General features: G+C 35.1%; 1 protein-coding gene across 12 annotated transcripts in view; it reads left to right on the top strand.

The window, feature by feature from the left end:
- The window catches only part of ZMYND11 (zinc finger MYND-type containing 11), a 140,333-nt gene that overhangs the window by 48,465 nt on the left and 75,000 nt on the right, over positions 1 to 16,868 (top strand). For 11 of the 12 annotated variants that reach the window (XM_060293703.1, XM_060293702.1, XM_060293707.2 and 8 more), the window contains exon 2: positions 10,175 to 10,309. In XM_060293703.1, the coding sequence (XP_060149686.1) occupies positions 10,194 to 10,309 (116 nt within the window). In that variant the 5' untranslated portion in view covers positions 10,175 to 10,193. Of the gene's footprint in view, positions 1 to 10,171; positions 10,310 to 16,868 lie in introns of those variants that run through there. The other variant, XM_030878362.2, reaches the window with a different exon arrangement.

Here is a 16,868-nt window from a genome sequence, read left to right as displayed (position 1 = left end):
TAAGTGAAAGGAATGACAGGAAACAATATCGGGTTTGGAAGAGAGAGATTGGAATATTTTATATTATGAGGTATTTGTTCTACATGGGATATGAGGTATTTGTACTACATGTGAGTCAGAAAAATAAACATGGGGTTAGTTGTAAATGTATATTGCAACCACTAAAAAAAGTAAAAAAAAAAAAGTAATATGGTAAGAAAGAGAGAATTGTTACATATAAAGTTCTCAGTTAAAATGACAAAAGACAGAATGTGTGGAAGACAAATAGGCACAATGAACAAAGGTAACAAATAGAAAACAGTAACAAATCTGAGAGATACTAGTAATCCATCTATATCAATTACCTTAAATGTCAGTAGTCTATAGCAATAAAAAGATGAGATTGTCAGAGTGGATCAAAAAACAAGACCTAACTCTGTGTTGTCTACAAGAAACCCATTTTAAATATGAAGACACACATAGATTGAAAGAAATGGGATACAGAAAGATATACCATACTAACACTAACCAAAAGAAAGTAGGAGTAGCTGTACTAATTTCAGACAGAGCAGACTTCAAAGCAAGGAATGTCATCAGGTATAAAAAGGGCCATTACATAATAATAAAGGGGTCAATACTCTTAAGATATAACATTCCTTAATGTCTCTGTGCCTAACAACAGAGTGTCAAGATATATGAGGAAAAACTGATAGAACTGTGGGGAGAAATAGATGAATGCAGTATTATAGTTGGAGACTTTTCACCCCCCCGTCAGAAATGGACAAATCCAGCAGGCAGAAGATCAGTAAGGACATAGTTGAATTCTTCACAACAATATCAGTGAATTGGATATAATTGATACCTATAAACTGTTTCATTCTATGACAGCAGAATACACATTCTTTTCAAGTTCACATGGAACATTCACAAAGATAGACCACATTCTGGTCTATCTTAATTAATTTAAAAGAATGGAAATCATTGCAATGTCTGCTGTTAGCCCACAATGGAATTAAACCGGAAATCAAAAACAGAAAGATAGCTCAAAACCCTAAAATACTTGGAAATTAAACAACACACAGGTCAGAGAAGACATCTCAAGAGAAAGTTTTTAAAGTTTTGAACTAAATTAGAATGAAAATACATCTTATCACAATGTGGGATGCAGTGAAAATAGTGCTTTGAGAGAAGTGTCTATAATAGAAAAGAGGAAAGATCTAAAATCTGCAATCTAAGCTTCTACCTTGGAAAGCAAGAAAAAGAAGAGGAAATTAATTCAAAGTAAGCAGAAGAAAAGAAATAAGAATTAGAACAGAAATCAATGAAATTTTAGGTAGGAAATCAATAGAAAAAATCAAAACAAAAGCTAGGTTTTTTGTTTTTTTTGCGGTACGCGGGCCTCTCACTGTTGTGGCCTCTCCCGTTGCGGAGCACAGGCTCCAGACGCACAGGCTCAGCGACCATGGTTCACGGGCCCAGCCGCTCCGCGGCATGTGGGATCCTCCCGGACCGGGGCACGAACCCGTGTCACCTGCATCGGCAGGCGACTCTCAACCACTGCACCACCAGGGAAGCCCCCAAAAGCTAGTTTTTTGAAAAGATCAGTAAAATCAGAAGTTACTAGATAGGTTAACTAAAAAAAAAAGAGAAGACACAAATTACTAATATCAGAAATAAAAGAGGGGCAATCACTACTGCTTCTGGACCATGAAAAGATAATAAAGGGATATTATGAATAACTGGTGAAAAAGTTGATAATTTGATAACCTAGGTAAAATAGACCAATTCTTTGAAAGGCCAGATCTGCCAAAAATCACACAAAAAGAAGTAGACAGGGCTTCCCTGGTGGCGCAGTTGTTGAGAGTCCGCCTGCCGATGCAGGGGACACGGGTTCGTGCCCCGGTCCGGGAAGATCCCACATGCTGCGGAGCGGCTGGGCCCGTGAGCCATGGCCGCTGAGCCTGCGCGTCCGGAGCCTGTGCTCCGCAATGGGAGAGGCCACAGCAGTGAGAGGCCCGCATACCGCAAAAAAAAAAAAAAAAAGAAGTAGACAATCTGAGTAGGCCTATATCTTTTAAAGAGATTGAATCAGTAATTAATAACCTTCAAACACAGAAAGAGCCATGCCCAGATGTGTTCACTGGCGAATTCTACCAAACATTTATGGATGAAATTATACCTGTTCTCTGCAATCTCTTCTAGAAGGTAGAAGCAGAGACAATACTTTCTAACTCATTCTTTGAGGACAGTATTACCCTAATATACAAATCAGACAAAGACAGTACAAGAAGGAAAAAAAACCCCAACAAAACTACCATTGGCCAATCTCATGAACATAAATGTAAAAATCTTCAACAAACTATTAGCAAATTGAATCCAATATTGTATAAAAAACGTTATATACCACGACTAAGTGGGATTTATCCCAGGTGTGAAAGGCTGCTTCAGCATTTGAAAGTCACCGTAATCTATCACATCAACAGGCTAAAGAAGAAAAACCATGTGATTATTTCAATAGATGCAGAAAAGCATTTGACAAAATTCAACACCCATTCATAATTAAAACTTATAGCAAACTAGGAATAGAGAGGAATTTCCTTAACTTGATAAAGACTATCTACAAAATCCCTACATTAACACCATACTTAACAGTAAGAAACTCACAGGTATCCCACTAAGATCAAGAACAATGTCCCCTGTCGCCATTCATTTTTAACATTGTTCGGAATTCCTAGCTAATGCAATGAGAGAAGACAAGGAAATAAAAGTATACAGATTTGGAGTGAAGAAATAAAGCTGTCTCTGTTTGCAGATGACATGATTGTCTATGAATAAAATACAAAATAAGTGACAAAAAACTCTTGGAAATAATTATAGCAAGATTGTAGGATACAAAGTTAATATACAAAAGTCTCATCACTTTCCTATATACCAGCAATGAACAAGTTGAATTTGAAACTAAAAACATGTTACCATTTACATTAGAATCCCCCAAATGAAATACTTAGGTATAAATCTAACAAAAATATTATTAAAAGATTTATTTGAGGAAAACAAGATTCTGATGAACAAAATCAAAGAACTAAATAAGTGGAAAGGTAACTCTTGTGCATGAATAGGAAGACTAATATTGTCCAGGTGTCAGTTCTTCCCAGCTTGATCTATAGATTCAGTGCTATCCCAGTCAAAATCTCAGGAAATAATTTTGTGGATATCGATGAACTGATTCTAAAGTTTGTATGGAGAGGCAAAAGACCCAGATAGCCAGCTCAGTATTGAAAGAGAGGAACAAAATCAGGGCCTGATACTACCCAACTTCAAGACTTGTTATAAAGCTATAGTAATTAAAAGTGTGGTATTGGTGAAGTAATAGCCAAATAGATCAATGGAACAGAATAGAGAGCCCAGAAATAGACCTACGTTAATATAGTCAGCTGATTTTTGACAAAGGAGCAAAGGCAATGCAACAAAGCAAAGTCTTTTCATCAAATGCTGCTGGAGCAACTGGACAACCACACACATACAAAAATGAACCTAAGCACAAACCTTATGTCCTTCACTAAAATTAGCTCAAACTGGGTCATAGATCTAAATGTAAAATGCAAAACTATAAAACTCCTAGAAGATAACAGGAGAAAACCTAGATGACCTCGGATATGGTGATGACTTTTTAGATAAAACACCAAGACATGACCCATGAAAGAAATAATTGATAAGGTGGACTTCATTAAAATTAAAAACCTTTGCTCTGTGAAAGACAGTGTCAGGAGAATGAGAAGACAAGCCATAGACTGGTAGAAATATATAAAGAAGTCTTAAAACTCAACATTAAGAAAATGAACAAGCTGATTAAAAAATGAGCAAAAGAATTGAAGTGATACCTCACCAAGATGATATACAGATGGAAGGTAAGCACATGAAAAGATGTTCAACATCATATGTCATTAGAGAATTGGAAATTAAAACAACATTGATTTACCACTATATCTATTAAAATGGCTAAAATCGAAAACACAACACCGATCGCTGATGAGGATGTGGAGCAGTAGGAACGCTTATTCATGGCTGGTGGGAATGTAAAATGGTGCAGCCACTTTGGAAGACAGTTTGTCAGTTTCTTTCAAAACGAAATATACTCTTAGTGTACAATTCAGCAGTCATACTCCTTGGTATTTACCCAAAAGAGCTGAAAACTTACTTACACACAGAAACCTATACAAGGGTGTTTATAGCAGCTTTATGCATAATTGTCAAAATACAGAAGCCACCAAGATGTCCTTCAAGTTGACTGGATAAATAAACTGAGGGGCATCTAGACAATGGAACATTATTTGGGACTAAAAAGAAATGAGCTTTCAAGCTATGAAAAGGCATGGAGGAACCTTAAATCCATTTTACTAGGTTAAAGAAGCCAGTTTGAAAAGGCTATATATCCTGTATGGTTCCAACTATATGACATTCTGGAAAAGGTAAAACAGCAGAGAAGTAAGATTAATGGTTGCTAGGGATTGTGGGGAGAGGGAAGGATGACTAGATGGAGCACAGAGAACTTTTAGGACAGAGGAACTATTCTGTATAGCATTTTAATGTCTTTATGCGTATGTGAAAACCTATAGAATGTACACCACCAGCAGTTAACTATGGACTTTGGGTAATAACGGTGTGTCACTGTAGGTTTGTTGATTTTAAGACATGTGCCCTCTTGTTTGGGATGTTGATAATCAGGGAGGCTGTGGGAGTGTGGGGGTATGGGATTCTTTGTATTTCCTGCTGAATTTTGCTGTAAACCTAAAACTGCTCTAAAAAAATAAAGCTTATTAATATTAATACCTTAGAAAAGTTATTCCCAGATAACAGTACTGATGAACCTAGTGGCAGGGCAGGAATAAAGATGCAGATGTAGAGAACGGACTTGAGGACACAGGGAGGAAAGGGGAAGCTGGGACGAAGTGAGAGAGTGGCATGGACATATATACACTACCAAATGTAAAGTAGATAGCCGGTGGGAAGCAGCTGCATAGCACAGGGAGATCAGCTCGGTGCGTTGTGACCACCTACAGGGGTGAGAAAGGGAGGGTGGGAGGGGAGGCTCAAGAGGGAGGGGATATAGGGATATATGTGTACATAAAGCTGATTCACTTTGTTGTACAGCAGAAACTAACAGAACATTGTAAAGCAATTATACTCCAATAAAGATATAAAAAAAGTTATTCCCAGATGGATTAAGAAGTCAGTATTTAAAAAAAATTGTATAAAAGAGGAAAATACAATTGAATATTTTTCAGACTTGAGTGTGGAAGGACTTCTAATCATTAAAGGTGACCATAAGGGGAATACATAGCTAGATTTCAACATTATAATTTCATTTGATGTTTACTAAAAGACAGACAAAAGTATTTTGTGAATAACTTTAATATGTGAAGAAATTAATATGTAAATGGGAAAATAGCATGAATAGACTATCAATAAAAAGTAACTTCAAATTGCTAGTAGAGTTTGGGAAAATTTTAACCTGAACTAAGTCGCAAAGAAATGCACATTATACAATGAGATTAATTTTTAAATTTTATGCATTATTTGATGTAAATACTTTAAAATATTTATATATTTGTTAGATGACATAAAAATAAAACAAAAACTTGCACCCCTCCACCAGAGGGGTAAAAATCAGAACACATTTGATGCTGTGTATTCTCCCAGTGTGTTCCTCCTCAATGCAGCCTCTTTTTCCTGCCCCCCTCAACTATTCTCTTGTCCTATCATGTTTATCATTTCCTTGCAATAAAAAGTTTCCCCATATATGTATGTGTCACCAAAAACTCCTTGTTTGATTTTACTTATTTATAAGTTTTTCCTGATTTGCTTTCTCTTTTATCTTTTTTTCCCCCATTTGTAGCATTTGTATGATAGGAAACAAGGTACTTACATAGATGGAAGGGATTGCATTAAATTGGATTTGTAAGGATAGAGAATTACTGGTATTGCCTGGAGGCTTGCCAAAGTTACTTGGACCAGCTTACACCCATCAGAATAACTAGTGTCAAAAAACTACAAAATTATAAGTGTTGATGAGAATGTGGAGAAATTGGAACCCTTGTGCACTATTGGTGGGTATATGAAATGATGCAGCTGCTATGGAAAACAGTATGGTAGTTCCTCAAAAAATTAAAAATAGAATTGCCATATGATACAGCAATTCCACTTCTGGGTATTTGCCCAAGAGAATTGAAAGCAGGGTCTTGAAATATTTTGTATACGCATGTTCATAGCAGCATTATTCACAATAGCTAAAACGTGTCCATCCACAGATTAATGGATAAGGAAAATGTGGTATATACATGCAATGGAATATTATTCATCCTTAAAAAGGAAGAAAATTCTGCAGTACGCTACAGTATGGGTGGATCTCATGGACACTATGCTCAGTGAAATAAGCCAGTCACAGATGGACAAATCCTTGATTCCTCTTCTTTGAGGTACTTAGAGTCATCACAGTCATAAAAACAGAAAGTAGAATCATGGGTGCCAGGGGCTGGGGTGGGTAATGGGCAGTTAGTGTTTAATGGGTATAGGATTTCAGTTTACAAGGTTAAATGAGTTGTGGGGATGGATGGTGGTGATGGCTGCACAGCAATGTGAATGTATTGATACCACCGAACTGTACACTTAAGAATGGTTAAGATGGTACATTTCATGTGTATTTTACCACAATAAACGAAATTGGTAATTTTACTGGGAAGTTTTTGGGTTTTTTTTTTTTATTAAACTATAGAACTCTTGAGAATCACTGCGAGTCTGTCATATTCCTCAGATGTGTTGGAGCTAAAAAAAAAAGATTGAGGACTATATTGTGTATCTCTACAAGTTTTCTGATCTTTCTTTTTGATGTCTTAATCTTTGATATAACATAAACGAAGGCTTACTCTGGGACTTTATTGTTTATATAATATAACTGGAGAAGTTTAATTATATAAGTCTATATCAAAAGTTTATCATGTTCATAACTATGCTGTGCACCTTGGAAGACAGATGAAAAATAAGACACGTCTTTTCCTTACTTGAATTAATAAATTCTTTTTAGGAATTTAAAATTATTTGTACAAGGCAATACATTTGTAAGAGATGAATAAACAAATTACAGTTAGAAGACACAAGAGAATTGAGTATGATTCTTGTGAAAGCATTGGTCAGCAACATTTGCATCGTAGTAAGTCCTAGAAAGAACAGGGAATTTTTAGTAATTAGTAAAGGGGCAGGGAGAACATTCTAGACAGAGAGAACTGCTTAAACAAAGGGATAGAGTTATGAAGTTTGGGGACACATTTAGAAATTTTGAGTAGTTCAGTTTAGTAGAAATATAATATACATTCAGGTACAATAGACTAAAGTTTGGTTTGGCCAAAATAAATTAAAGGCCTTATATGATAAGCTGTAGGTGCCTAGAATATAAGAAACTAATTTTCTAAGATTTTCTTTTTATTGACAAACACCTAAATTACTCTCCTTATATCTAGCCACATTATTAATCATATTTACTAGCTAATGGAAGGATTTTTGTTTACCTTATTATTATATTCCCAGAGCATAGAATGCCTAACATGTAACAAGCATGCCTGAAATGAATGATTTTAGATTTCATAAGAAAGGAGAATTTCAGTGATTGTACTTTAAAGAGATCTTGTCCTAATAAGTCAGGTTGTTTTTGGTACTTTTATAACATGCATCCAAGCTTCACTGTATTCACCTGACTTGGGTTTGCATCTTTGCAGTGTTCTATAACTATGAGCGTGTTCTTTATGGTGTACCTTCATTACCAGGCATATCTACCTGTGTGACTCGGTGTAGGTAGATGTCAAAAATCTTTGGCTTTAACTTTACATCTGTTTTCCTGAAGTGTAGCATTGCTTAATTCTTTAATCTTGAGTTTAATCATTTCTAGGAATTAAGTGACATCACTTTTAGAATTTCTGCTACTAGTCTACTATATTCTTCTGGTTGTTATGTAAATAGTTATATTTGCTATTTATTTTAGTATTTGTAAATGTTAGCTTTGCCATTATATATCTTTGTATTTCTGAATAAACTATTCTTAACTTTATATGTATTTTGAAAACATCAGTTGAGTTATATATATGTCAACTGTACCTGTTTGTATTCTAGTGTTTGTTCCAAGGATTGTAATACGCATCCTTGATTTAACATAGTTTCTCTTGAATTAGTATAATAAATACCATTTCACATAAAACGTAAGAATTTACAATGATATAATTACTTACTACCCCTTCCCCTCCTTTGTGCTATTGGGTTGTCATCTATATTTTACTTCTACATATGTTATAAACCTAATGATACCTAACAATTATTTTTGTTTGCTTTAAACAGCCAATTATCTTTTCAAGAAATTAAGAAATTTTGTATTTTCCCACATATTTACCATCTTGTAGTGTTAGTTAAGCTAGAAGTAGTATCTGTTTTGTCTGAATTCTCACAACATATATTTTGTACCATTTATGTCATATATGACATTACAGTTAGTAGTTCCATGTATATGTCAAATTGCCTTTGCGAGTTTTGTTTTTTTCTGTCAAGGACTAGAGTTCATACATTTTAAAATACTTCATTGTGTTTAGCTATTGCCTTACACAAAATAGGCAACATTTTTTTAAGTGTGCAAGAATGACTGAAATTTTGTTCTTTTATCCGAGTATTTGTATAATCTGACAAGTTGTATTTTTACAGTTCACCATTAGATGTCACTTTCTAACATTTTATATTCTTACCAATAAATTCCATACCATATTGCTTATCAGATTTGGAAAGTTGACACTCCTATACAAGTGCACTTAAACTGAGAAGTTTCTGTACATTTTAAAGTGGTTACTTTCTAGAACAGAGACATTCATAAATAATAATTATAATTTAAAAAATCTCTTAATTTTATATTGAAGTCTATACTGAACCAACTAATTTTCCTTAAGTTTTCTTTAAAACTTGAATGCTGCTGTTGTTTTTGATTCTTAATTGTTTTGTAATTCTGAAAAGCACTTTCTTATTTCAGGAGCCTAACTGATCCTAGACTCACCAGAAGAGAGTCTCTAGTTAAGCTTTAATGGCAACTGCTGGTTTTATTTGGGTTTTTTGGAGAAAGAGGGAGAATTGACTTAGCTGTGAAAAGAAATGTAGAGGTGGAGAAAAAGATTCATGAGGCTCTCCTGGCCAGTCATGGAATACAATGAAGTGCTAAGAATGAATTTTCCTTTTTATTCTCTCCTCTTAAAAGATAGGAAAGGTCAGGTCAAGGAGATTTCAGCCATCCCCAAAACTTTGATGTTTACCTATGCCTAAGGGCCTCAACATCATAACCTGTATGATTTAGGGGTCAGGTGTCTCGGTGCCTAACAGGTCCCTCTGTGCCCAGTGGAGAGTCCAGGCGTGTGGCCTCTTCTTACAGTACCATCTCTCATCAGACATTCAGGCTGCGACTCCGTGTATTCCCCCAGTCTTGCAAGGACACAGCTGGTGGCCATTTTCCTCAGTCTATTCAGAATATTGAAATTTGAATAAATTAGCAATGTTGTTTCCTAATAACATAATGAATGACCAACACCTCATCCAAGCATCTGAACATTTCTAATAATGTGGGTCCATCCATGTCATCCTCTGGTATACCAACCCCCAGCCTTTCACACCTCAGCCAGAAACAACTATTCTATATTTTCTGTTTATGGTTTTATTTTTTAAAAAAAGGAATGTTGTTTTCATTATCAGTATGTCTATATTGAATTAAAATATTTAAACCATGAGTATAATAAACTAAAGTACTTCTAATTCGGACATTTAATTTCCATTTTGCATTGATCTGTCAAATTACACACAATGTAATATCAAAAATGAAATTTTATATAGTAACACTTTTGCTTTATAATAAATTTTAAATGTATTTCTTTGACATATTGGTATAAGATGGCCACTCATTCTTCTTGGGAAGACCTTTTTTACTGTTGGTCTTGTAGTGTCATTCTTTGTGAAGTAATGAAATGAAAAGTTTTATGGAGTAATTGGTGATGTGGATGGTAGAAAATAAAATAAAAAGTTGGCCATACTATATATTGAGGTGCTGAGAGTGTTACTTATATTGATGATAATTCATTTTGTAACCCGTGCTTTTCCCTTATGTTTTTGTATATTGCTACAGCTGAAGGAGTAAACAGGTCATGGCACGCTTAACAAAAAGACGGCAGGCGGACACAAAAGCTATCCAGCATCTTTGGGCAGCCATTGAGATTATACGGAATCAGAAGCAAATTGCCAACATTGACCGTATTACAAAGTAAGTAATTTTAAACAAAAAAAGTCTATGTAAAATTTTATATAAGACTTTGGGAGAAAAGATCCAAAGATTATTTATTTATTTATTATGCTAATTAACATATATTACAAAGTACTAGATACTTTGCCTTACAGGAGTATAAAGTTGTTAGGGAAATAAATACTGAAACATACACAAGCAACTTGTGTTTAGAGGTTGTATAAATGAATATTAGATAAGTAAAGTATCAATGTGTACTATTTCCAATAGTACACTAATAGATTTATACTTCTCAAAAATTTTTTAGCTCTTGAAAACAAGTCCTTATTTAAGTCTTTTGTTAAAAAGGCTTTTAGTTAATCACTTGCTTTTATGTAAGCTATCTAAAAGTCTACTGTTCATTATTCATTTTAATGTATGAATAATATATGCTACCATATAGCTTGGTGTAGGTATAGTAACATCTTACTAGTTTGTAGCACACTAACCAAGAATTTTTAACAATTTCATTTTATATTTTAGAAGTTAGAGTAAATATATCTTCAGTTGACAGAAGAAAGTTCTTAATTTTCCAATGCTGTTTATCTTGGCAGTCCAAGATTCAGAATAGAAAAAAATTAGACTACTGTATGAATACTCTATTTACATGTGATGTACTAATTATAAGGGAGTCTTCAAATAGAACTTGATTTTGTTGTGTTTGGTATTTTTAAAGGAATAAAGTTAATCTTTTAAAATGTTTGATATTTTTTCGTAATTTAAATAGAATTTCTTTATACTTTTTCTCCAACACATTCTTTAGATGCTACCTATAAAAATGGAAAACAGATGATTTACGAAAGCCCATTTAATTAAGTGCTTATTTTTGTCGTTATTAATAAGTAACAAAGTTAAGTATCAGATTTTTGTCACTTAGCCATATTCTAGTGAAGAAGATTATAAAGGTTACTTGAGAGGGAAGGGACATGAGAAAGAAAGATGATGCTGTATATTGCTTTAACTCTATATTTAACCCTTTGAATATTTTAAAGTTGTCCATGTACAACTCCTAGCTCCTATAGGTGAATAGAAGGGAAAAAAATAGGTAACAGCTATGTGGAAAATAAGAATAAAATAAATAGTACATAATAATTAAATTACTTTTAATATTGGTGATATTGGAATAAAAGTTTTTTTTAACAACCTCAAAGGAAAAAAAGCCTTAAGGATTTTCCTGTGGTTGGGATTTTTAAAAAACCCATAGTTTATGTATATCAAAAATTACTTACAGAAGAATGTAGAAATCTTTGGATTTAATTTTTTAAATTAAAGTCATTTAATCTTGACTGAGCTATTTCAACTTTACAGGCTATTACTTCTTATTAATGCATGGCATCTTTCTCTGAAAGCTCTAGGGACATTCTCTAGGAAGCTGTGGGAATCTCCAGGTGACATGTATAGAGTTTGGCTGACAAGGTTGCTGATATGGGTGTCAGAGTAGTCTTTGGATGACTGTAACGTGTGTACATGTGTATACGTGTTAAATTGTGAGCGATGCAGAGGCTGTTGACAGCACTGCACACCTCTTCTCGTTGTGCACAATGGATTGTCCATAAACATTCTCTCTCCTCCTTTCCTCATCAGTACAACCTTAAGGGTGCCAAGGCTTATTTACCTTTCTGTCCTAAGGTCCATCCATAGATCTTAAGATAGATATGAATAAATTCATTTACCTGCCAAATAGTCATTGTTTCATCAGTCTTATCTAAAGATGAAAAAAATACTGAGAAAATCAGAGGGTAAGTGTTTGAGTGGTTCCCAGTGTTTCTTCTGCCTCATCTCATCTGAGAGTATGTCATATTCCTTTTTATTACGGGGGTGCATTTAGAGCATCTTGTACTTCTTTCATAACACTAGTCACATGTGTAATTATTTCCCTGCCAGACCGTCAGCCCTGGGAAGGAGCTGTCTAGATAATTGCCTAGCCCAGTGCCTTGGCTTCTCAGCAGTGTTAATTTCCTTGCTCGTAACCCTTGCCAAGGTAAGTTAGGAAGAAGAATTGGACTATGACAGGAAGTCAGATCTTTTGCTTTAAAGTCTAATAATCTTATTCTGTATTCTAAATAGGTAAATACTTTTCAAGCTTTAGATTAATTTTAAATCAAGGTACTCTGCTTAGTTACAACTAAGTCTGAACATAGAGGTATCTTTAATCTTTATCCAAATATCTTAAGTTACTGAAGGCTTTAGTAGAGTTGATGTGAAGAATGTATATGTAGTCATTAAGTTTCATTCTATATTTGACTGGTGAGTGACTCCATAAAAATACAAACTGTACAGCTTCAGTCACGCATTAAGTTTTGGGCTTTGGGGTCATGGCTCTTTATATTTTGAAGCCTGGCACATCCTAAATACCATACTTTACCTCTGTATAATGTTTTAGTTCTGCTTGTTTTTATTTAAAATGTCTTTTAAGTCACTTTTAATCTATAGGTTTCTCATTCATCTTTTTTTGTTGTTTTCCTTTGCAATTTATTTATCTAAGGACCTGGTTCATTTGCTCTGTTGTTTCCTATAGTCTGCCTTCACTGGTTTCATCCCTGTGGTGTACTTTAACCTGCTGCTCATTCCTTTGCATCTCATGGAAATTAATAGTTGATTCTAAGGCTTGGGGGTGGGGGTGAGACTTCTTCATAGGTGGTGATGTGTTCTGCCCTCTGGAGGCCATAATGTATTTCATCTGGTGAGGTTAGTACTAAGCCTGGTATGCAGTGGCTAGATCCAATAATTCATTAAGGATTGCAAAATAGTGATAATCTAGTTTTATCTTTTCTTTTTTAACTGGAATAATTCTATAAGGACATAAACTTCCCATCATGTAGTATATGGTTATCATGTGTTATCGTTCATATCAGAAAGGTAGAATAACTGATTCTTTTATTTACCAGTTTTCACAATAGCATCCTCTAATGGCAACCAATTAGGTTTTTTTTTTTTGTCATTTGGAATTCATGCGTTTCAATCCATTTGATATATATCAGTCTGTTTCTGGTATAATCCCTATTGATGCTTAACTTTTCCCTTCTTTGACAATTTGGAGCCTCTTCACGTTGGCCCCTGAAGTTCCTCTCTGTTTTCTGACATGACAGAATTTTTTCAGGCTCATCTAGGATACACCCTGCTCCAGTCCTGGAACCACTGATTTCTCCAAGGGTCTCTGGTTTCTCGCAGTTAGAAATTATGTTTCAAGAGCATTTTTTGGCCTTCAGTGTGCTCATTGCTGCCAGGTTGGTCTCTCTTTCTAGGTCTTTTAGTGGACGAGTTAGGAAATACATATAATTGTAAAAGAAAAAAACTACATTATGAATTCATAATGATATTTTCCCCTTGAATTTATGGCTACGGGTTTTTACTGAGCTATCTAAAATCTTTAACTCCTTTCTTACACAGTAAGAGTCATGATTCTTTAGGACATCATGGATAATAACATTTTAGAATATCATGTAGTTACTCAATTGTTTCATCCCAGGCTGTCTGAGAATAATAGCATCAACACTTAACTAATAATACATTTCATGGAAACCATATAAGTTGTCTTGCCCATCTTTAAACAGTTGTGCAAATTCTAAACTGTCACAGAAAATAGCAATTATGTATTATACTTTCTTCCTTACAACTGCCATTTAGTCTTACTTCTCCAAGTAAGTGTGTATTTCATGCTCACCACTGATATCTAAAGTTCATTCTCTAGTACATTCTTTAAAAAAAGTTTTTCACTTCCCCACCCCTGCAGTTTTATTGAGATACAGTTGACATATAACATTGTATTAGTTCAAGGTGTACAACGTAATGATTTGATATATGTTTATATTGTGAAATGATTACCACAGTAAATATAGTTAACATCCATCACCTCTCCTAGTTATGAAATTTTTTTTCTTGTGAAGAGAACTTTTTATACTCTCTTAACAATTTTGTATTGTTAACCATGCTGTACATTACACACCCAGAACTTATTTATCTTATAACTGGAAGTTTGTGCCTTTTGTCCACCTTCACTCATTTTGCCCACCCCCAGCCCCTGCCTCTGGCAACCAACAGTCTGTTCTCTGTATCCATGAGTTTAGTTTTTTAAGAATCCACATATACGTGAGATCATATAGTATTTATCTTTCTCTGTCTGACTTATTTCACATAGCATAATGCCTTTAAGATTGATCCATGTTGTCACAAAATGATGGGATTTCCTTCTTTTTATGGCTGAATAATATTCCACTGTGCATGTATACCATATTTTCTCTATCCATTTGTCTGTGGATGGACACTTTGGTTGTTTCCATGTCTTGACTGTTGTAAATAGTGCTGCTATGAACATGAGGGTGCAGATATCTTTTTTTTTTTTTTTTTTTGCGGTACGCGGGCCTCTCACTGTTGTGGCCTCTTCTGTTGTGGAGCACAGGCTCCGGACGCGCAGGCCCAGCGGCCATGGCTCACGAGCCCAGCCGCTCCGCGGCTTGTGGGATCTTCCTGGACCGGGGCACGAACCTGCGTCCCCTGCATCGGCAGGCAGACTCTCAACCACTGCGCCACCAGGGAAGCCCCGCAGATATCTTTTTAAGATAGTGATTTCATTTTCTTTGGATAAGTACTCAGGAGTGGAATTGCTGGATCATATGGTAGTTCTATTTTTAATTTTCTGAGGAAGCTTCATAGTTTTACATAGTGGCAGCTCCATCTAGTAGATTCATAAGCAAGACTTCCTGGGGACAAATATTTGAGTTCTTGCAGGTTATAATAACAGTTGGTCTGCAGCCTTTTTACTTAAAAGGGAATTTGGTTGGATATAAACTCCTTAGCTTTTATTTTCTTTCTCTGAGGTTCTTATATATCTTATCTATTCTGGCTTAAAGCGTTGCCATCAAAAAATCTGTTGACAAGTTGATTTTCTTTCTGTTGTGACTTTGTCCTTTTGCCTAGGTTCACAAAGATTTTTTTTTCTTTGAAGTCTAGGAACTTGACGGTGTCTCAGTGTTGGTCATTCTAGGTTGTTTTGTTGGGTATACAGTGTCCCTTTAATATGTTTTTTTGAAATATTGAAAATTTTACTTTAAAAATGATAACAGTTTGACCCTTGAGCAACATGGGTTGAACCGTACAGGTCCACTTATATGCGTATTTCTTTCAATAAATACACACCACAGTACTACGTGATTCATGGTTGGCTGAATCCAGATGTGGAACCGCACATACAGAGGGCTGACTGTAAAGGGAGACAGAGATTTTTGACTGCGTTGGGGGTGAGGCGGACTCTAACCCCCGTGTTGTTCAAGGGTCAATTGTATATATATCATCCATGGACTTTTATTATCTTGTTTAGTTGTCATTTATTGGGACCTTCTCTTATACTGTGTTGGTTTCTTTTCCTATCTTCTATATTTGTAATTTTCAGTTTGGGCAGTTATAAATAAAGCTACTATATATTTTTGGTTTTTAATATTTTCTTTCTTTACAACTTCTACTTATGACGTTTTCTGCTATGTACTCACTCTTGTGTGCCTTTTACTTTGGACTTTTTACTTCTGAAGTGAATTTTTTCATTTACTTCGCATGTTTAAGTCATTTCTGAGTTTTTCTAATTCTGATTTATATCTTTTCTATATCTTAGCATCATCTTCTTAACGTCTTTTCACGTGTTTTAAAATAGTAGTTACAGTTTTCATCTGTGTTATAGGCACATCGCTCAGGCGTGCTTTCATTTTAAGGATGTCCTGCTTCTTCAACCACAGTCCTTTCATGTGAAATCAAGCTTCCAGAACTTGTGTCAGGGAAAGGTGGTTGAGAATAGTTTTTCTAGATATGGCTCTAAAGCATCTTCTTATGTCACTTTTATGAAGAGCTTAACAATATGGCCTCATATTTACCATGATTTCCTGCTTCTTCTGTACCTTCTTCCAGAATCGTAATTTCTTTTGTACCCATTGTCCTTACATTGGAGATCTTTATGACCAGACTTCAGTAGTGTTTGGTACTTTTATTACTAGCAATTCCTCTACACTGTGGAGCTCTGTACTGAAAGGGAGCTTTGGATTATTAATTTTGAGCGTTCATAGGTCTCACTATGTTCTAGCCCCTTAAGGCTTTACCATGAATTCACAAATTACCATCAATTACCTGCAAATGGAAGTGTGTAAAACCCTACCCAGTTTCAACTGCTGTTCTCAAATTGGCCCACTTTGCTTTTCAGTGACTGCCTGTTGGTTGTTTTATCCTCCTATACTCACTTCCATTAGGTGGTCTGTTGTGTCCCTTGCTTTCTCCTGCACAGGTGTCAATACCAATTGCGATTGCAGCTTTTGGAGATTTGTCCTCACCTACTAAGACTTTGGGATTCATGGGGATTCTCATCACTTAATTTTGTTGTTTATGTTGTGCAGGGGTTGGGTTGTTTGTTTGCTTTGGCTAACTCTTCTAGTAACTTTATGTAGAGGGTTTGGGAGACATTAAAAACCATGTTACTTCTACCATCTTCCCAGCTCACAGCAGTCTTGCCGTTTTTCTCAAAAAAAAAAGTTGTTAAAGGTACTGTGTATTTTCTGAAGTC

Source organism: Globicephala melas, chromosome 2 (assembly GCF_963455315.2).
Source record: "Globicephala melas chromosome 2, mGloMel1.2, whole genome shotgun sequence".
Lineage (NCBI taxonomy): Eukaryota > Metazoa > Chordata > Mammalia > Artiodactyla > Delphinidae > Globicephala > Globicephala melas.
Note: the sequence above shows the minus strand (reverse complement) of the source record. Positions and strands in the feature narration are given on the sequence as shown.